The 22,780-nt window shown below is 36.6% G+C and overlaps 2 protein-coding genes across 12 annotated transcripts in view; one reads left to right on the top strand and one right to left on the bottom strand.

Moving 5' to 3' along the window:
- LOC147872586 (brefeldin A-inhibited guanine nucleotide-exchange protein 1-like) overlaps positions 1-22,780 on the top strand; it is a 33,036-nt gene that overhangs the window by 1,759 nt on the left and 8,497 nt on the right. For 3 of the 8 annotated variants that reach the window (XR_015537190.1, XR_015537191.1, XR_015537189.1), the window contains exons 3-5: positions 55-245; positions 2,939-3,098; positions 3,417-3,693. Coding sequence is in view for 3 of the 8 variants with exons in the window: in XM_087356250.1 (XP_087212376.1) it covers positions 55-245; positions 2,939-2,979 (232 nt within the window). In the remaining 5 variants the exon portion in view is untranslated. Of the gene's footprint in view, positions 1-54; positions 246-2,938; positions 3,099-3,416; positions 6,552-16,994; positions 17,106-18,876; positions 18,895-22,780 lie in introns of those variants that run through there. The other 5 variants (XM_087356249.1, XM_087356250.1, XR_015537193.1 and 2 more) reach the window with 4 other exon arrangements.
- LOC147872556 (protein argonaute-3-like) overlaps positions 13,145-22,780 on the bottom strand; it is a 204,193-nt gene continuing 194,557 nt past the window's right edge. For all 4 annotated transcript variants that reach the window (XR_015537179.1, XR_015537182.1, XR_015537183.1 and 1 more), the window contains one exon: positions 13,145-14,127. The gene's annotated coding sequence lies outside the window, so the exon portion shown is untranslated. The remainder of the gene's footprint in view (positions 14,128-22,780) is intronic.

Raw genomic sequence — 22,780 nt, 5'->3', positions numbered from 1 at the left:
ATAACCCTGTAGTTAAGAGAGTCTTTTTTCTTACTTCAAGTCTGTTTCTATTAGGCGTCCAGCGTGGTTATTCAGAAGATGCTGTGTTGAAGCAGATGAACTTATAATGAATGGACCATCACCAGAACCTTCTGCAAGCAAACTGAAGCATAAACCATCCAGACGTCCGAGGAGAGGCTCGCTCTCACGAAACGTCACATACGACAAACTGGAAAATGCACAAATGAATGGTACGTTAGAACGAGGTAGGTATTCGTGGTTGTTCTGAAAATAATTAAGAATTGGTTATTAAACGTGGTTAAATTACTTTTGCATTTGCAAAGGCAGTTGACTGAATTTCGCACTTACTGCATATATTATCTGATTGAAAAGTATTTGTTGTAACACAAAATGAAATTATATTATATTACTTTGATGATGTGATGTCTCAGAACAGTACGAGCACATAAAGACATGTTTTAATTTGAAGAATGTGGAACTGCCTTTTGTAGCATGTTTAATATCAAACATATTTCCAGTATGGCACGGTCATAGGCCGAAAGATTGAAAATTTAAATTTATATGCTTTATGATGTTAAGAGAACTCATGTGGTCATTTTATATAAAAAATATTATTTGTAACTAATAGAATTTATTTTAAAAATGTGTTTTTATTTACATAGTTACTGCACACAACATATATTAATAATATTTGACTGATGCATTTTAAAAAATATTTAACCATTGATATTATTGCTTTTGTTGATTCCTGTTTTTCACATCTTTTATTGTTATTTGGCTCTTAATAAGAACTGTTCAAAAAATGTATTTTGGTGATATTTCATATGCGAAATTGTTACTTATTTACCATAATAGGTTTCTGTTCTTTGTTAAACAAATGTGTTTTGTCCTTTTTCATCTGGGTTTTACAACGGTGTACGAGGTTTGACTGTTTTGAAAGTAGGGAAGTCGGTTCAAGCTCTCGTGGCAGTTCGTTCTTAATCTGATCTTTTTTTGTGGTGATGTAACGTCTTTAAGACAAAGTAACTGCTTACGGTTTGAATTGAACAGACCGGTTTCCACTGTTGGATGTACTTGTAATGTAAGTCTTCTGGGTTGTGACACCGTGTAGTCTTATAAGTAATTAATAATGTCCCAGGGGAGCATATCACTTGTTAAAGATGGAATTCATACACATTTCTGCTCAGAAGGTGGAGGTGCTATGTTCCTCTGAACCCCTGTAAGGCTATATGATTTTATAACCAGATGACTGCATTCCACATCTTTAATACCATGAGAATCTGAAATCTAGGCTGTGCTGTATCAACGAGCATCTTGAGGAAGTAGCTTTAGTTTGGAGTTGGAGATGTTAAGAATCTCCAAAATACTATCAATGCTCCCTGCATCCATGCAGTTACATTGTCCAGAAAGGGGACCTAAATTGTTAGAAAATAATTATATAATTATATTTTGTTTATTTGAAACATGTTTTAGTACTGAATGTCATTGACACGTATGGTCTAATGGGTGCACAAAAGCAATGTAATTCGTTAATGGAACACGTGAATTTTGCTGCCATAGATTATGCATGTTTTCAAGTATGCTATACCTACAACACAATACATTGCTTATTTTATAGAGAATAATAATAATTTGTGCCTGAGATTTGAGTTTTTCATGGCAATGAAGATGGCAGTCATTGTCATAATTTGCATGAAAGTGTGTTAGAAGCCCACAATAATTAAATGTTATATTGTTAATAAAACGTGCTATTAAACATTAAGAGAATGCTTAAAATATTCTCAGAGAAATAATTTGGTTCACATGAAACAATGTTTATATGATAGCTGGGAATATTGTACAATGACATGACTGTCTCTCTGTGGGACTGTGGCTATTAACTGGACCATTGGCCAACCCCAGATGATACATGAATGAAAATGGAGCGTCAGTGAAATGATATTTGCAGGTAAAAACTGGAAAACTCAGGGAAAAACAAGTCCGAATGCAAATTTGTCCCCCACAAATCCCATATAGGCTGCCCTGGGCATGAACGTGAGCTTTACTGGTGAGGAGTCAGTGAATTATCACCTGTGCCCTGCCATGCCCGTCTCGGTATCTGCCTTACGTGTTGCATCCAGCATCTCGGCTTATAGAGACCGTGTGAGGCACAGACCGCGTTTGTTAGAGTCACAGTACATCAGACACAGTCCGACGGCGATCTGTCCTGCATGGCATCAGGTGGGGTGAAATTTGAAAAAAAAATTGAAATTTCTTCAAAATTTTCGAAAAATCAAAAACCGCTGGAAATTGTCCAAAGAGCGCACAAAACCGAAAATTTTTGAAAAATTCCACTTTCAAAATTTTTTCAAAAATTTCAAAATTTTTGGGTTTTGTGCGCTTTTCAGACAATTTCCATCGTTTTTTGATTTTTCGAAAATTTTTAAAAATTTTAAATTTTTTAAAAAAAATCAAAAAACGCACAAAACCAAATTTTTTTGAAAAATTCCACTTTCAAAATTTTTTCAAAAATTTTGGGTTTTTTGCGCTTTTCAGACAATTACCATCGTTTCTTGATTTTTCGAAAATTTTGAAATTTTTTTCAGAACTCTCACCAAGGGATGCATGCCAACCTCGGCGAATGCCTCACTATGTCTCTGCCGGACTCGTCCTCGATCCGTGTCTCTCTACTGCTTTCTGTCGCACATTTTGCAACATCTCACAGTTAGAACATCTCGTAGAATAACCTGTCTTGACTGTGACCTATGTAGCAGGTACTTCGAGAGCAACATTGACAAGTTTATTCGGTTCAGGATGTCTATTTCTTGTCCACCAATATTTCTGAATCTTGTCATTGCTTTTCGATAGGAAGGACAAAGTCAAGGAAATAAGAGCTGAAAGTAGAATTGACATGTAATTGGAACTGTCGAATTATTTTAAAATATAAATTTTATCATAGATTCTTCTCTCGTGAACGTGATTCAAGCAATGGTCGTCTGAAGAAGGGAGGAACTCCCGAACCAGCTGTGGATGGAGACGTCAGTCCCGAGAGAAAACCAGTTGGCATGGGCCGCACTAGTAGACTACATGTGCGGACACCACGAGCGAGGGTCTCGCAGGTGAGCTTCTATACAATAAGGTTGTAATAAGAGGTACATGAAATATCCATTCGACTTCTATTTAATAAAAGGTTATGTTTTGGCTTCCTTATCCATCTTCAGGGCTTGTTACATTCAGTGTTTAATTTTGATATGACAGACTTTAAGACTTTTGTTCCTCTGTGCAGAAATTTCTCATGTACTGTCTCTAATTCTTTTGGCATTCTGCAGTTGGGGGCTAAGCTGCCCTCTTATTCAGTTGTGCCTTACTTCATATTCTGCTAATTTTATTTCAGTAATAAATATAAATTAATTAACGAGTAAACAAATTGCTTTCAGACGGACTTGAAAATTATTCCACCTACCATCCGAGACAGAAGTCCAAAGGTAATGTCTGTCCCAGCTGTCTCAGGAGTGGAATCTATTGGCAACGAGATATTCGACTCATCAACGAGTACTTCTATGGTGTAAGGATCTTCCCTGGACAGGACCCAACTCATGTGTACGTGGGCTGGGTAACAACGCAGTATCACTTCTTCAGCAAGGATTTCAATCAGAGTAGTGTCCGCAAGGCTTCTGTTATGATTGTGGATCACCATGACAGAATTATTGAAAGGTGACAACATAATCCTCTGTGTTCTAATTTTCTTGCCTCGTTCTGCAATAGCGATGGCTTACGTAACGTTACAAGTAACTATTTAAGTTTATTCCAATTAAAACTGAGCTCTTACGTATACGTAATTAAGTTTATGGTCTTTTGAATTTATAAACATTGGAATGCCTTTTTTAGCCTGATTTTCTTTTTTTATGTTATTATTACACCGTTTTAGTTCACATGTGTACATCCCACTAATTATTTTAGATTCATTTTGTGATATCACTAAATTTGGTATGTCTGTCGTGCAATTAAAAGCCGTACCACCTTTATACCCTCTAATTTCCCACAACCAGTAATGCCATCTTGGCTGCATTACAAACATATGAGGTGGGATTCATTTCCTCGTTCACAAGACTCCTCCTCATTGTTCACTGGTATTAATACTTTTTATCTTTGAAATTATGAAATTTGAAAGCAAACTATTAAGTTTTGTTACGATAGCATCGATCGTCAGAGTTGCTACGTGGTCCGAGCTGACGAACTCTACAATGAAGTAACTCATGATTCATCAGGCAAAGGGGCATCACAGGGAATGTTTGTTGGTTGCTTTGTTCACACAGCAGGGACAGGGAATTTAAATTACCATATTATAGGCTGCCGGCCTGACTTCATTCTGGGGTTAGTGGCTTGGTTAGGTTGCTAGGGCAACATGCAGCCAGCTGGATCATGTGTAAGAGAGGAATTATGGCTTGATACATTACTGTTACGTGCAGTCCGTGGCAATATCATGTGCTTTGGTACAGTGACAGTATTAACAGAAAGTTTGTTTTAACAATTAATAACAAAAAAGTAGATGTTTGATGTATTACAGTTTCACACTTACGATTTCCCTTCATTTCCATAACAAATAAGGACATTTATTATTTCAGTAGAGTTTATTTTAAGAAAATTTGGGCAAAGTATAAGTATGTTTAAAATTATGATTGGAAATTGCTCATTCTCATAATCTAATCTGAAATTATCAAAATCTAGCTTTATGTAGAGAAAGAAGGATTTTATTTCTCTTAGTAATGAAATTGTTTGGCGTATGATACTTCTTTAATGTTCCGACGTGTAGTGTTTTCTAGCGTAGTATAAAAAGTATAAAATGTTGGTCCATTTACAGTATTTTTCTCCCTTATTATGTGGTTTGGGGTGAGACATCCAGAAACAAAATGGTGTCCCGGTGAGGTTGCCAAGATTGCAGCAGAAATTAATTACGTTTTTTTAAGGGAAATTGAAATATTTAATAAATTTTGTAACTATAACTCCCTTAACCTTTTAAGTGCTAGTTTAAATCTGTGTATCTCCAACTGGACCAATTTAAAACCAACAGTGTTATGCTATGCTGTGCATGTGTTTTGATAAAACAGCGTACGTCTCTTAAAAACCCATACAGGACGCTGAAGTAAAATACGCATTGATCGGGAAATTGTACTTTGTAACTTAGAACATTTCTCAAGATATTGTTCACAAGAATTCTTATAATTGGAAGGAATGTTACACGTATATTATGCTATTATTAGATTCATATTCTGAAAAAAATATTGTGAATTTATTGATGTGTTTAGTGGGAAATGTGAACGTACTGTGTAAACTTCTCTTCTCCTATGTTGTTTTGATAGATGGAACCTGAAACATCTTTGTGGAAGCGACGAGCATGGGGCATGTTATACCACACGTTAGGTTAGGTTAGGTGTATATACACTTGTTGCTTTTAAGAAGTATCAAGTTTTAAGTCACAATACCAATTTCAAGTGATTATTATTATTATTATTCAGTGTGCTGTCTTACGACAGGTCCATTGCTCTTCCCAAAAAGAGCTCTCCAGTTGTCCCTATTCTCGGCTTTTCGCTTTAATTCCTGGAACGTCATCTTCTTTCCTTGTTTAAGGTCGTCGGTTAGCTGTATCAGTCTTCTTCCCAGTCCTCGCTTTCCTTCAACCTGGCCTTCGATGATATCACTCAGTAACCCATTCCTTCTCATATGTCCCAGCCAGTTAGCTTTCCTTCGTGTAATCGCCTGCAGAATGCTTCTTTGCTCGTTGACTCTCCTCAATACTTCTTCGTTGGTCACTCGATCCGTCCACCTGATCTTCTCTATTCTTCTCCAACACCACATTTCGAAACTCTCCAGGTATTTCTGTTCCTTCTTCCTGAGTGTCCAAGTCTCTGCTCCATACGTAACACTTCACTAGTTTCTTCTTCATCTCCAAGCCCAACTTGCTAGTGAGAAGTATCCTCTTCTTGACGAAACCTGCCTTGGCCATGGCTATCCTTGCTTTTACTTCCTTGGTGCATAGGGCGTCCGTCGTGACTATGCTTCCCAAGTACTTGAAATGCTCCACATTCTCCAGCCGTTGGTTTCCAACTACAACGTTCAACATTTGCGTCTGGGGACACGTTTACACATTTATTTTTCCGCTGTCACGCACTGTTGCTAGTACATCGGCTCAAAGTGGCCGCGTAACGGTGGTAATTGTGAAGGGGGCGTGGGATGTCCTGTGCTGATTAGGGAGCTGATGATCCCGGCAGAGGGACGTAACCCCACTCGCAGGACAAATTGCGCGGTCGGTCCCGGGCGTCCTCGGAGGTGTACAGCAGTTTGATCGAGGAAATAAAGAGGACCTCAGAGTCTGAGCGGAGATGAACAAGCAGGTCAGCTTTGATGTAGTGTAAGTCAACGATATGCTTTGCATGTGAGCCGAGGTTAAGAATGAGGAGCAGCGGGACAGCTTTACTTTTTTATATGCGTGTGGATGTTGCCTGTGTAGAATTATGTAGGTATACATGTATTTACATTTGCATCTGTGTTTAAATAAATACATATTTACCGAGCACTTGTTTAAGATCTGCTTGCTAGCCGACTGTGTCTGCTTTAATTCCCGGTTTTTAGTCTCGGCCACTGGACCGACCATGTAGCACGCACTCGCTTCCTGCGTTTCTTTGTGTAACAGCCAGGACCTTTCCTTAAATAAGCCACGGTTGATTATCCACATCCAAAATAATTCGTAATCACCAGTCTTTTAAACTGTAACATTATCAATAAGAGGACAAATATAAAGATAGCGGAGAAAGAGTAAATGATACAAAGCTCGACTAATAATATTTAATAATTCAGTCCGTACCGCAAAGTAAACACCACACTTCACCATTACATAGTTCAGCTGGTTGACGCTGTTTACGATGATAATCGACGTTTGTACTGAGATTCATACGAAAGCCGTAAATACTGTATGTGGACAAAATACGACGTAGCTTAAAATCAAGAGAGTTGGTACATATAGTTACCAATGTCGCTTAAAGTGTTGCTTGAAGAATATTCCGAGAGGAATAGATTGCTTCTCTGGTTTGTGAAATACATTAGGTATGAGCGGTTACATTTAAATTTCGGTTCGTTTTCACCGTAATTACAAAAATTTGCGCCTGGGCTATTGGCCTTGAGGCTTCAACGTTTAACATCGACTTGTTAAGCAACCCACCGCCATCTGTAGCATTTAAAAACACCCGTCGCATAATTAATCATATGAAACTTTTTGCGAGAAAATGCCGCTTTCATTATTTGTGGGCTGTCAACAACATAACACTGTCTCTTCAAACAATTTGTGTGATGATATATCACCTGGCAGACAGAGGCTGAAGACAACGAAAGCTAATGACACCCATTATTCAAAATGTTGACAGGTTCTTAGTTAAATACCTAGTACAGAGTTGTATGCGCAAAGTTCGTATTTGCGTTTGAGGAAACCTTCCATTTTTTAAGGTATTGTAGATGTGTCATATTGTGATTTATATAGTATTAAAAAATATATTAAAATTAGCCGTCAATCACAAATATAAAATTAATATGATATGATATTTTAATCTTTTATTAATTTTATATTTGTGATTGACGGCTAATTTTAATATATTTTTTAATACTTCCATTTTTTGTTTAATTGTCTAATCCAGTCGACTTGAATGAAATGTAAGCCATTTCTAAATTTGTTCGAATTTCCAGTGCGTTTAGAAAATAATTATTAAGTCTGACATTTAAAAATAATACGATTCGTGTCGATTGCAATCAACCTACACCTGTCTCAGTTTTCCCCATCAAGAACAATAATAATTTAAATTATTCATTAATGTGTATGAAAACAGCAAGATATCCATTCACAGGCTAGCACTGAAAATGAAACATAGGTGAATATCTTCATTGTCTAAGTATAAATGTCAAGTGCAAGAAGATAGTTGCTAGCCAGAATAGGTTTAAGGCGTTCGGGTTAATTGTTCCCTTGTCATCACGTCTTAACTCGCCCTGAGGCTGTGGTCTCATAAGACGATCAGTAGTCAAGGAGGATAACTGTGGATATGCTGAACAAACAGCTTACTGATTGGTTAGCCTCCGACATAAATTTATTAACTTAACGAAATTATTACTAAAAAGGGTTTTAAATCTTAGCATTCGTACAATGAATATCAAAAGCCTAGTTTTAACAGAATCTGCGAAAAGTTCATATCCAAGAACGAAAATGGCGCTTGAACTGAACCACAATCCTATGTCTTAGCAAGATGTCATGAAGCGTTAGTTTACCGAGTTTGAACGAAATCGGTCAGGTGGCTGGATCCTGTTACTAGCGGACAGACAGACAGACAGACATCCGGAAGATCATGAAAATATAAGTCTGTGTTGTTGTAATTCAAGTAAGACTTGTTACTATGGAGAATGGCGTCTGGACGTGGAGTTACCTGGCTGTGAGATTTGTTACAGTGGAATTACTTATGTTCAACGCTGTCTATCCTTAGTTTTCTGCGTTTTTAGACTTCCCACTAAACACGTAAGTCCACACAGCAGACCGCTCAAGTATGAAATTAGATTGTCATTCCCAGACGCGTTAAGAGAATTCGGGAGCTGACAGTGTCCAGGCCCCAAGAATACGGTGGAGAATTTGCGTTCAGCGGCCGCGGGCGTCTGGACTGGGGGCGTCAATGACGGACGCGTGGAGCTTCACTCAGCCATCACACACGGCGCTACTTGTTGTCCTTAGATTACCTCTGATCGAACTTGGTGTAGCGACATCTTCGACTTCAGGTGATAAACTGCATCGAGTGTTGAACGTTTTCTAACGTTTCGAGAGACATTTCAAGTGCTGTCTTTATGGTGTATGCCTTCGGGATAGGTTAGGATTCCCTTATACAGACCTATATAAAGGCTTCATAAGCCCGAAAAAATACATTTATCATGAAGACGGTAACTACAGTGCTTGTCGATACGCTGAAAAACCTACTAAATTTGATTCGACTTATCCATGAAAGCCGAAGTTAAACATGGTATTTGTTATGAAAAGAATCTTACATTAGAAACTTAATTCATATTGTGCCTCTAACAATTTATTCAAGATTCATGTTAAATTATATTAAGTGTATGTCAGTCTTGACTGACGTGAAAATTTTTGGGCTCTTTACTAAGGAATTTATATTTTAAAACACATGAAGAAAATGTATTCAGAGCTGCGTCAGGAGGCCGTACATGTTGAGAAACAGACTTGCATGTCGAAATTAACATTGCCAAGCGTAGAAACGTTAATAGTTGTAATTTTCACGGCTTCTCCGATACACTTCTTGCTGTACCCAAAACATCTTCAACATGCGGCTGATGAATTCGCCTTTTCTCTTAATTACCTTCCATATTCGTACCAGATATGTGGAACGTGGTATCTGACAGGGAAAATGGACACGAGTTCAATTAGTTAAATTAATTAAATCTCTGCTGGTTTGTAGCAGGTTGCATTATGGACGATTTTTATACCCCGTCCCTTATAGAAGGGACAGGGGTGAAGTGAACACTGGGCAGGCGGGGGGGGGGGGGGGGGGGTACATTTCGAGTGGGATTAAATCCTTCCAGATTCATTTCGATGGAGCGTGGTCTGCGTGAGCCTACGCCGAACAATTCTCACATGGCTTTAGGGGCTGTAAAATGACAAGAAATAGGCGGAAACGACGAGGAGGGAATAGTGGAGGAAAGAGTTTGTTATTTGCCGGGAGGTTACGTGAGACGAATAATCGAATTTCGACACGGGGCAGAGGAACCGTGTCGGTAGGATGATTTGGTGGGGGGGGGGGGGCACCTATCAGTGGTTCCGAAGACCAAGGACCTGGGATCGTTTGACTCGGAACGGGAGAACTGACTGCTAGCATCATTTTACTTATATTCCTCACCGCGATTTTATCTGTTTCACAATATTTTGTTGTAATTGCTCAGTTTACGAGTAGATTCTTAGCAGAATCCTCAGAATTGCTAGCTCTCCAGTCCAAAATATTAGCAGGTACTCGCCAAACTTAACATGAGGGAACGGAAGTTGTATTTTAACTAAACTTCCGCTGTCAGTTGTACTTAACTAAGGTAATCGATATATGGAAGGCACGATTTTTGTGCTATCGATTCCGAGTGGAATTTTGTACATACATTTTATTGTTCTAACACAAGGACAAGCCGTGATTCTGTTTGTTACATACAAATTCGGAGTCGTATTTTAATTCCTCTGTTCTGGAGGTTTCTGAAGTTGACGATTGTCATTATGTGGGCCTGTGCGAAACTTTCAGCCGAGTTTTGCTGCACAAAAAGCCGGAAGATCTGTAGTCTCTGTACCATTAATGCAAACGAAGAGTAGTTTCTGGCACAATAAGGCAGTGGAACGGGAAGATAAGCTGGCAAATAATCACTAATGCCCGTGTATTCATCCGTAAAGATAAATGCCAGTTTCTTTCAAGTTATTTGCAATTTACTGTTTCAGCACAGATAATATTAGAACAATAACCTATAACAGGCGTGTCATGGAATTTGAAGGGGGAGAAAAATGTATGCGAGTGACGTACTTCCGGAAATACAAACAGATAATTATCGATTGAGAACGGTTGTTTCATTTCAACAGACAGATTAACAAAAACCAATAACAGATTTCTGAAGCATCATGTCGATATACGTAAAGGGATTTCTATCGAGTGTCAAAGTACGTAATTCATTCTTCCACTGTAGGATACCAGGTACGGTCTTTTTTGGAGACGCGAATTTTAAGAGTATTAACCCAGTTCTGAATTCTACATTGTAACCGTCCACTGCTCGTGGCCTCGTAACAGCTGCCTTATCAGGGTGTAGGATTTTTAGGGGCTAGCTAGCTAGTCGGGATGTAGCTCTTGTCTCAGGTCGTGTTAACGGCCTGATCACACCAGCCAATAATGATTCGGATTGAAGTTGGAAGGCACTACTATTTATTTCTATACAATATACAGTTTCCAGTATGTCCTAGAACCTTCGCTATCGCGACTTAAAACAAGAGTGAGTCTCTACCCTAATTTTCTTCGGCGCCTGGGTCCCTGGCTTGGTGCGAAGCACCCCCCGCTGTCAGAGAGAGACCTCTCACGGACCGCCCAACATGATCCTCCACACTTGCTCCTAAAGGCACTTCTTTGTCTGTCGTAGACGGAGTCGAGATTGGATGTTAAACAGATGGCCTAAACATGACTTCTAGCTCTTAGGGCTGAAGTCCACCCTTGTTCTCTGCGGGTGGTGCTAGAATCTTACAGAAAGGTTTTGAAATACTGGAAACACACACAAAAGAAAAACTAACAAAACCTAACTACTTCCAGATGAGCGGTTACAATACAGAAATAAAATATGAACTAGGGAGAAATAGGGTGTCACGTGGCCAAATATAATAAAGACGCGGGAAACAACAGGAGAGTTCCCTATTCCATATCTGGAAGCCTTCTCCTCTAATCATAATCTCTGTATGTGTCGCGCGGTGGTGACGAGTGACCCACCTAACGGATTACTAATATAATTCATCAAAATCTTTTATTGGTGAAATTACTCTGAGAGCGAAACTCTACAAAATGGCAAATGGAAAATACTTTTAGTTTCAGACGAAATATGAAGGTAGATACATGTTACCACATAATTGTGACCATACTCGAATTTCACGTATTTTACTGCCATTATTTTTTAACCGTTGTGGCTTTCGAGTGGAGTACATGTCACTTCTTCTACGTGGTATTAGTTTACGTGCAATGCACAAATTTAATTACCCATATTATCTGACCGTAACTTTGCTCGCATGAACATTCCCACGACCGACATGTTTGATAACGAGGAATTAACATTTTACGAACGTGGGGTGTCCTAATTGTTACAGTGTATGTAGCAATGTCAGTTGGCTACAATACATGACGGTGGGCCTGACATATTTGTGGACAAACACACATACACACGGACATGACGATGGTATAAGTCTATCTCCATCACAAGGGAAAATTTAATTGTCGGGGAAGATTAGCGTGTTACATTTCACCCACACGTTGAATTAAAAGTCGACAGTAATATGATCTACATACGCATAAGATAAGTTCTTCTGCATATATTAGATCAGTGTCTTGAGGTACACTGTAAGTAAAATAAGAAATTGATATTTGTATCTGAGTAGAAACACTTACTTGTAAGTGATGTAAATTGTAAGCATAATTATTGTAAAACAAAAGTATTACAAACTTTAACTATTTGTATCTTATATGCGTCATGTTTGTGTTTGATTAAATATATTTATTTTGTACAGTCTATACACAAAACGTTTGAAGTTTATTGGTGTTGTAAAAATTATATAATATTAAAACATTTTGTTGTGTAAAATATTATATTAGCGCTCTTAATCGTATCACCAGCCGTCAGACGCACGTTACTCTACACAACATCTCTTGGTATGTTCCTCGTTTACTATTTTTAATATATATTTATACGATTATTTATTTATTTCCTATGTCAATTCATACTCATTCCAAGAAAATAATTAAACATTAATTCCACAGATAAATATAACATCTGACTACAATAAGCAACTTACCATGAAAATGGAAAGGTACAAACAGAACTACGGATCATTATAATATATTGCATCAAATATCTAATAGTTTTTAAAATATTTTAAATTTATAAAACCTGAAGACGACGGTATTACCCGTCGAAACATGTCGTTTTAATAAAAGCGCTAAAAAATATAATGTAAAATCGTATTTACGATTAAGAGCGCTAATATAATATTTTACACAACAAAATGTTTTAATATTATATAATTTTTACAACACCAATAAACTTCAAACTTTTGTGTATAGACTGTACAAAATAAATATATTTAAACTTTAACTACTTAATGAATGAACTCAATTAAATATAATAATTTTATTTTAAATAATTATCATTCTATTCAAAACCTTATTTCGCCAAGCTGTCGACGCACTTGTAGAGAACCAATGTAATAGATGAAGACTCATTATACTACAATTCAATGTTGTTAAGAAAAACGTGACCTAAAGTTCTAGAATAATTATTTTCATAAAGTTCTCTCAGTCCCAATAGGAAAATGTCAAGGCATTAGCTACATAATTAATAATCACTAAAACTATTCATAACAAATGACTGTTTATTTCGTGAAACATTCTACTTCCACAGACAAGGCTCTTATTACTGTAGTAGAGGTTTCTAGCACAGAGGTTAACCGGGCAACTCCATGGAAATGAGTTCATCTTGATAAACTGATAGCTGCGAACGTCTTCAATACTTGTTTTTGTTTTATATAATGCGAACGTGTATTGCCCTGTTCACAAGAGCACGCCACTGAACCCAGTACATTTTACACAAAACATATTTTTTTAAAAAAATAATTTTAATATTATCCTCCCGCTCATATTTAGCTTATCGCGCATACTACATGTACAGCCACTCTGTCACTTTAATTGATCAACATAATGTTTGGCGAAAAGTACAAATTACAGAGTTTCTCATTATGCAGTGACCTTGTTCCAGATATTCTTCTCAGCATCGTACCGAACATCGAGAGGTTAGTACCCCTTCGTATTTCGGAGGTACTGGATTCAAACCTCAACCCGGACACCAGTGATCTTGATTGTGGTTTCTTGTAATTTTCCTTTGTCCCTCCAGTCAAATTCCAGACTAGTTTCTCGAGTCAGGCCACGACCATTTCCTTTCATATACGTTTTACTATCTTCTTTATGTATCGTTCTGTTCGACGTTAGTCTGAGCTACTAACATCGTTGTTAAATAAGCATGAATAAATAAGAATTCTCACCATCCTGTTTTAAAGGGCCTTCAATTTTGTGCAGTTTGTGATTCTGGTGGGCACAGATTTAATCTTCATTTATTTAAGTACGTTTCCTCAACTGCGGAAATTATTTCTTCGGTGCTCGATAAGAAGGGCTTAAGGCAAAATGAATTCATGCTGACTTCAGCCTTTCTTACCGAACACGCAAAATAAGCTGTTGAATGATAAATGCCAGAACGGGTTGGTTTTTTGAGTTCGCAACGGCTGTGAAGCATCGGCCTTGATCTGTTTAAAGGACTGTTGTATTTTTTTGCGAGTTTTTCATTCTGCAACAAAAATAACCACACTTCAATCATCACTCTGTATGGCTCAATAACATATTCTACAATATAATAATTTTATTTTCCGTCCTTACACAAGCTTATAGATTGTTAAAATTACATAAAATTATAACATTTCAACATTTTTGATATTGTTACATTTTAAAATGTAACAATATCAAAAATGTTGAAATGTTATAATTTTATGTAATTTTAACAATCTATAAGCTTGTGTAAGGACGGAAAATAAAATTATTATATTGAGGAACACAAGCATGATGCAATTAAGATATAAACATATTCTACGTTTTCCTTAAATGTTAGCTACCTTCTATGAAAACGTATTACAGATTAAAGCGATAGATCTTTACAAGATCTGTGTCTTAAGTTGCTAAAAAGCATAAATGTTTTGTACAATTAATCGTTTCTTAAGACAAGAGAAAAAGTTCTATAAATCAAGTCCATGAAATTTAGGAATAATATTGAACAACACGAACCAAAATTAAATTAGGCTGACACTTTCCAGACTAAACTTCTAATACTCTACTTTAACAAAGTCTTTTCAGTAGTTTAGGAGATAATATACGCGGATATACAGGCACGATATTTATATTATGCGTTAATATTATTAAATTTGCGTAAAAAATGTCTGTGACAACTCAGGATGTCCGGTCGAACTCCACCCTGGGAATGTAGAGGTGTATGTAGGAAATGTGAAGAATGTTTTACAAAAGCACACGGAACTATCCAATAACACGACAGGAATCAACATTCTCATTTGTGAACATCATGCATATATGTCTTCATATAAAGTACCTGTTAATGTAATTCATCTTTAACTAAAATCTGGATGAGTCAAACTGTAATTCAACTCCCAAATATCTATCAAAATACGTTACATTTCACTGACAAGTTCTCTAATTGTTACAAGCAGACAGATGGACGGACAAACATGGCGACCTAATGGGCACATGTTCCAGCTTTTCGTAGCGAACGCTCGAGGCAGGAAATGCCCAGAGCAATGCGCCTGTAGGATATACTTCTCTGCTACGCTGCTGTGTTGGACGGGCTACTCTAATTTCCCAGTCCGCTGAACTCGAAGATTGTCGCCTTGAGATACATCGCGGTCTTTTACCCTGCAGCGACATTACCACCGGCGTGGACCTCGCCAGTTCGTTCCCTTGTGAATCCTTTTTGTTGTCACAACTTACAGGTTCTGTGTACTGGGCGTCCAAAATAACAACTCCGTCTCTCCCGTCAGTTGACATGTAAATTTACCGTCGAAACGTTGCCAAACTGTCCATACGTTTATTTTGACAATGGTTTATTTGCGAACATCCAATGTATATATGTCGAAATTTAAACTACAGTTTCGCATCACATATTCTGTATACTTATTATTGTTTTAAATTTATAATCGTTTATTTATACTAACATTATTATTTAATTATTTAACGACGGTTTTAATCGAAAGTTAATCTGTAGTCGATTATGATCGATTCTAGGGATAACGCAATAGTCTCTATGTTTAGTTTGTGGGGCATGTTCATCGTCTGATGCTATAAAGCACTACGTTTTGAGGACTGGGCTGGATCTGTCCTCGTCTTCAGGTGTAAAGAAGAGGGCATATACTCTGTCCAAAGACCAAACGATCCAGATTTAAAAACTGTCTGTTGGTAGTATGTCTTAAAATAAAAGATTGAAAATAATTTAAAAGAATTTTTTTTTTTTTTGATTTTCAAGCGATGCTCCAGCATTTCATGAAGGGACGGAATACAGTCGGTCTGCGAGCAGAAATTGCAACCCTAGATATCTCGAAGTCGAAGGAATGCTAATTACCCGTCGAAGGGAGAATTAGAAAATTTAAGATTTACATAAAATTCCATATTTTTACACCTTGTTTCTGAAGAGGTTGTAACAAATGAACTAGGAGACAAGAGAGGAAATCATAGATAATTGCACAAAACCAATGTTTTGTTTCCATATACGAATGCAAATGTTATATCATTTATCGCTCAATTACCAATTTCTGTAATAACGTTTACCAAACCAGTTTCAAACACTGTACAGCCAGTTATTTGTACACTTCCAACTGGAATTCAAACAGATGTGTCGTCCAGCGACTCGGGACTTGTTGAACAGGGTATGTGAGAATATACTTCCTGTTCATATGATTAGTTGTTAGGTTATTCAGTTTTGCTGTTTCAAATTTAGCATATCGTGGATACGTGCTACTAAATCGTGATTGCTACATAGGCTAAGATAAATATTTCAAATGACGAGGAAATTTCATGTTTTATGGACTGCAGAGGAAATATCTTCAAAATTCTGAGGACAATCTCAGTCAGGATAGTCGGTAAAGGTAGCCGACATTCGACCCGGACAGACAAACCTCTCAGACGTCGGTAATCAGACTACACGGTGAACAAACCCAGCTGGCAGCCACATTAACTTTACGATATGTTTTATGAGAACAAACAAGTAGAAGATGCTAATATATTGTATATTGTCCGGAAAGTCATGTAATTTGACTTACAGCTATTTAAAATTTATTTGTTTTAAAGTTTTTGACAAGCACACCCCGCGTACACGTAGAATTGTTCATAGTTGATGTAAATGTCTTCCTTTCAAATGTTGTCGAGGGTAAGTATTTGTATCATAGCAATTTATAAGAGGTTACTCAACTGTGAGAAGAAAATGATCCCTAAGTAAACGTTGCTGTATAATAATTTTACTGTTAAGTGAAATTACTCTTGTAAGATTTGAGGTTTTCACAGCGGTGAGTGTAAAGTTTGCTGTCATTTGAAATACTCTTTTTAATGCAAATAATTACTACTACAATATTAATACTCCGTTATTTAATCGTGTTTCAGATCACTACCTCCTGTTTGTAATAGGAGACTTTCACGTCTTAAGAACAATGTATTGACAACAACGAAAAATACAGAAATAAAATTTTAATGATAAGGAATTAAGAAAATAAATGCAAATTTGGTAATTTAAAACCTATGTTCAAAATAACCACTAGCTGTCCACCTGTTGCTGAATCTTTCATCTGTCTGCCTTAAATAAGTTTCTTTCCTTCTGATTCTCTTATCCTTAATTATTTGTTCCATGCCTCGTATTTTAATTAGCTAATTCATTATTTGTTTTAATGTATTTATAATTCTTGTGTTCCTGTTCGTCTGATAACTTCATCAGTTGATACAGCTTTATAATATAACCAACCGACCAACTAACCAATGATGTTGATCATGAAGAGGACAGACGAGGATATCTGTACACTCGCTCTGACCTAGCCTAGCAGTTAACATATCGTAATTTGACTTTCAGCCTCAGTATTCAGTAGTAATGTTACCGGTACATCTGTCTGCGGTTCTGTTAAACAGCCAAAGAGACGACCATGAAAATACCAACAAACCCGAAAGCCAATTAACATATGGTTTGCATTCTTACTTGGATACATAGTGCAGGTATATTAATGAACTTGGCTATATTATTTTTCAACACAAAACAAATATTGAATATTATTCCCTTTGTAATAGGAATCACGCCCACCTATAAATTAACCACACTGTTGATTCTGTGGTTAGCAAACAGATTCACAACAAAGCGAAACCACGGACAATGTTTTCCCAGACGTCCACGTAACATTCTAAATAAATTATCATAATTCTGTACAGGTATGCGATAATTTTGTTATCTGTAAGTCTATTCTTAGTTCACACTTTGGATCCATTTAATAATCATAATTTGATGAAATTAAAAAACTTTAATCAACTTCTGGGTAGGTAGCAAATGATTTATTAACACCAGAGCCAGCATAGTCCATTTTATTGCAGGAGAAAAACTACCTAACCAACACATTCTGCAGTTGGAGGAGCTCCGACAAGTCATTTCGCGCTCAGAAATTAAAGCCTGTGTTCACGTGAAAGCGAATATTATTGTTGTCCGATTTAAAATGAATTGAAATGTGTCGACAAAGAACTGATAGCAAATTTGGCGAATTTATTTACAGCGGAGAATTTTTGTAGACGCCGTGAAATAAGCTTCTTGTGATCCTCGACAAGGGAGAATATGATTTAGTAGAAACGTTCTAGACTTGAATTCGGGACGTATCGGGTGCCATTTTTGTGAATTTCTAACTTGATTGAAATATTCGTGGCAAATTGAAACTTTGGCTCAATACTTTAAACACAGATTATAGCAACATTTTCCCGCTTCTTTCCGTAACTATTTAATTTGTCCTTTAAAGTTATGACCCATTCGTAGCTCAACATTACATATAGGGTTCAGAGAAATATATAAACTAAGTAAAAATCAAACTTAAAGAGATATTTTCTCATCCCTGTGTCCACTTGCGATGTACTGACCATGAAGTTTTTGTCTTAGAAACGATATTTTGAGTAAACAAGTAAAAATGTCTGTGTAGTTAAATACATTGAGAGCAATCATTCCTAGGAATAGTTGATAATTAAGTGAAGAAATTCCATGCCTTTGTGGAACCATAAATGTCAATACCGTGTTCACAAGAGACGACACTGGTACCTACCTTAAGCCAGATGAATACAGAACACGCCGTCTTATTTATTGGGTCCAATTCTGTATTATCTCAACGGCTAGATATCTATGACATCTCTCGTCAGGTTTCCCAACAAAATTTTTGTATTCTGTTATCGTCTCCCCATATGGTACATGACTCACCCATCTCTTCTTTCATTATGTTAAATTCGTCTCAAAAATGTGGGATTTCAGGTTCTCATGGTGGCGATTATGAAGACGTCTATTTTCTGAGATTTACGGCTTGAAGTCTGGTACAACTTTATCGACATTCCAGAGGTAACAAGTTTCTCTGAGACGTCGTTAAACTTCAAAGATACTGCACGACTCAAGAACCCAGAAAACAGCAATCTCCATAGCCACAAAGATAGTTTCGTGTTTAAATTGAGAAGCTGATCAACGTTTTTCTGTAATTTTAAAGGATCCTAGTATGAAGAGTGATATGTACCTGATTTATTTAAACTTATAGTTGTTTAATTTTAACCGTCTAATCACAATAAAATATTTTATTAAATATTAAAATATTATTATTACAATTAACATTTAATATTTAAAATATATTAAAATGATGCTCTTTCTATCGAAATATTCGATTTACAATTAGAGAATCATCTTTTTCACGACATGTTTCGGTTTTCAATGAACCATCTTCAGGTGTATAATCGATATAATGCTCTAATTGTAAATCGAATATTTCGATAGAAAGAGCATCATTTTAATATATTTTAAATATTAAATGTTAATTGTAGTAATAATATTTTAATATTTAATAAAATATTTTATTGTGATTAGACGGTTAAAATTAAACAATTATAATCATCACAATATGACGCAACATTATCATCTCTTATACTGATAGGTCAACGTAGTAGCTTCAGAGGGCATTCCTGCAGGGGCTTAGGTGGTTTGGTAAAGAATAGCAGAAGGAGTGTGGCAGAGAGGAATAAGCAATTGGCTCCCACCGTCTAATAGATGCAGGCCATGGAGGGGAAGGAATGAGAATCATTTCAGTGTACGGTAAAAAATATTATGGGGAAGTTTTGAGTTACTGAGTTGCAGTGTGCAACAAGGGAGGCTGTACGTGGAGACAGATGAAAGAAAGCGAAAGGAAATAAGTAAGGAAAGGTCACAAAACTTTTTAAAAAGGCAGGTAGAACGTTGGGATAAAATAGTGGATATAAGTTTTTCCGGTTAGAATAAGCCTCTTTCACATACACACACACATACACATTTAGATTCAAGTAGAATTTGAACAGAAGAGAAAACTTTTATTCTAACCCAAAATGTTTTTGCTAACGTAATCGGATTTAGTTAACTTGATTTCAACGTATTCGAGCTATGATTCCTTCTCAAAACAGGTCTTCAGTCTAAAATTAATTATGCAGTATAAACAAATCAACAATTTTACGAGCAATTTAACTTCAGTTAACTTCTACGTAAATATTAATTTTAAATGCACTTAGCATGAACCTGCCGTTTGCTCCATGAGCGGCAGACAAAAGAGAGAATGAGACTTCGAGCTTCGTGTCTTTGTTATTTCAGAAAGCAAGTGTTTAAAATACTCGTTCCTGTTGTGGTTTCCAAAATTAGTCGTTACAATATATACTACTTTAGCTAGTCCTTTCGTCATAATTATTTTTTATTATTCTAGCTTACCCTAATGTTAATACTCACATACAGTCATGGTAGGTCTTGCCTCTGTAGTTTAAACATTAATCGAAAGCAATAAACTCCCTTAAAATAACAGTAAATAACAATTATACAAGCAGAAAACATAAAAGTAATGAGAGTTTAAAAATGAATTAATGAAAATAATAGTGTTAACAGAAAACTCTGTTTTACTCACATCTAATGGAAAATGCATACATATTACAGACAGTTTTCGTATTGCGCTGCGTCTTAAGTTGTGATGCATGGTGCTTTGATCCGAAAGGAAAGGAATAATATAATTTGAAAAAAAGTGTTGGTAATAATAAAAGCATAATTTTCTTCCGAAAAAACTTTTAAACACAAGAATCTTCAAGAAAGATAAGTACATGTGTGAATCACATGTAAATGGCTCTAAATCTAATCCATAGCGCAATTTTTAATTCACCAGTTTTGGTTTCAGGGGTCTAATTCCAAATGTAATACGTGGCTCCGAATAAGTTAGGATACGAGCTGATTATTAATGCTGAGGAGGTAAGGATTTGGAAGGAGCCCATTACGCCCGATTTAAAAATACACTCCAGGCATTACCCAGGAGTAACCAACGAAAATTCCACTGGAAGCATTAAGAAACAAAACATTTGGTTAATAGACTCCTGATCTGTCAAATACGTGTATGAGCATAGTTCTTAAAAGCCAATAGCAGTAATAATAACGATAAAAATGTATTTTACGTTACTAAATGTTGTAACTTAAGATTCTTCCCAGCGCGCTCTGGACGTGTAAATACACGAGATCACGTCACACTCTTGCAGACAAGAGGGAAATAACTACGTATTCCAAAGACATTGCCGAGATACAGCGAGCGAAATAGTACCACCACTGTGAAACATCGTTTAGAATGGACGGCACAATCCTTCTCATCTGCTAACCCTTCCTTCACTCTAATTTCTATGACTTTTACTTGTAATAAACATGGAACGCACGGATTCGCCCCGAAAACTGTACGATTTTCCACCGCCGTAGTTCCTTCACTTATTAAACAGCGCCACTCCTGTCTCTGCGGGATATTCCTGATCCTCTACATCCCGAAAGTCGCGTCTAGTGTTGCTTTCGACACGTTATTATATCCTGTGGACTAAAATAGTTTGTAAAATCATAACTTTTACTGTCTCCCGCCTCAATGAGTCGGTCACTGCCTTTGTGATATCAGTATATTTCAACGCTTCATAGACCTTTATCTATTCCGCAATATTTTCGTCTACTAACTACACCAAAACACAATAATTAAAGAGTAAAGTCGTATTTGATGTGAAAACGTAAATATACTTCAAACTTTGTCGCACGTTTCGGTCGGATCGGCACGGAGTACCGGTTCTAGGATCCGAACTCTCCGGGCAGTGCAGCGAATCCTGCAAACGCCTACTTGATATATAGGGCCTCGTCTCGGGTGACGTGACCAACTTCTTGAAATCACTGAGGCCCATTTCTTACTCCAGACAGTCTGAGCTCTAATTTTATGATAAGGTCAAAGTTTTAGGAATGTGGGTGAACTCTAACGCTGAAGCGGGATTAGAGCGAAAACCTCAGGTGCGCTCTCATCTACGTCACGAACCGTCCGGTAACGCGCGGATCTTAACTTTAGCTATCAATCCCACGGAATCTTCCGTGATCCAAACGAGACTTTGATCTAAGCGCAAAGTTTCACTGGTTTCCCTACGCGATTTTATTAGTAACGAATTGGCTCAGCTTTTCTATAAAAGTTTGGAAATATTTTAGGTTCTTTTATGAGTTTAAATTTATTGCAGGGCAATCTAATTTCTCTTCTCAGTAAAAGTCTGACACGTATTAAGAAAGTCTTCAGATCGAATAAATATTTTTACGAGCTTTTCTTAAATTTATCCAGAGCCTCCACAGAAATATCAGATTAAGTTAAAGAAATTAAATCGGACAGCAGGTATCTCTTTCCTTCCAAATTCACAAAATAATTAAATTAAATGTAATCAGTCATTTACAAATTATCATGAGTCCACAGAAATCTCTCACAAAGAAAAGTAAAACACAATATCATATACACGCATCATGAGCCAATAGTTTCGTGCTCATATAACCTGTAGGCACACTAATAACAATTTTTATGTATCTTGGGGTTGAAGTCTCAGTGAAAATGATATTAATACAATAACCCTACGTTCACAAACGCATGTCCAGCCACTGCATTTTGGACGAATACAAAAAAAAAACTTCAGATAAAGACATTTCGTAAAATACAGAGCTCATTCTATGTACGAATCTAACGACCATGTAAATTTAACTGAATTCGTCATTTTAAAACACATGTGACAACAAAAACAATTTCGAGAAAACAAAAAGAATTACTGCAAAAACACTTTATTTTGACTTGACTTATTTACCCCAAGAATAAAGAAAAAATATCTAATTTTTATAAAGT

The sequence above is a fragment of the Zootermopsis nevadensis genome, unplaced genomic scaffold (assembly GCF_977971745.1).
Source record: "Zootermopsis nevadensis isolate Lab colony 2312 unplaced genomic scaffold, Znev_1.0 Znev_ptg000026l, whole genome shotgun sequence".
Lineage (NCBI taxonomy): Eukaryota > Metazoa > Arthropoda > Insecta > Blattodea > Termopsidae > Zootermopsis > Zootermopsis nevadensis.
Note: the sequence above shows the minus strand (reverse complement) of the source record. Positions and strands in the feature narration are given on the sequence as shown.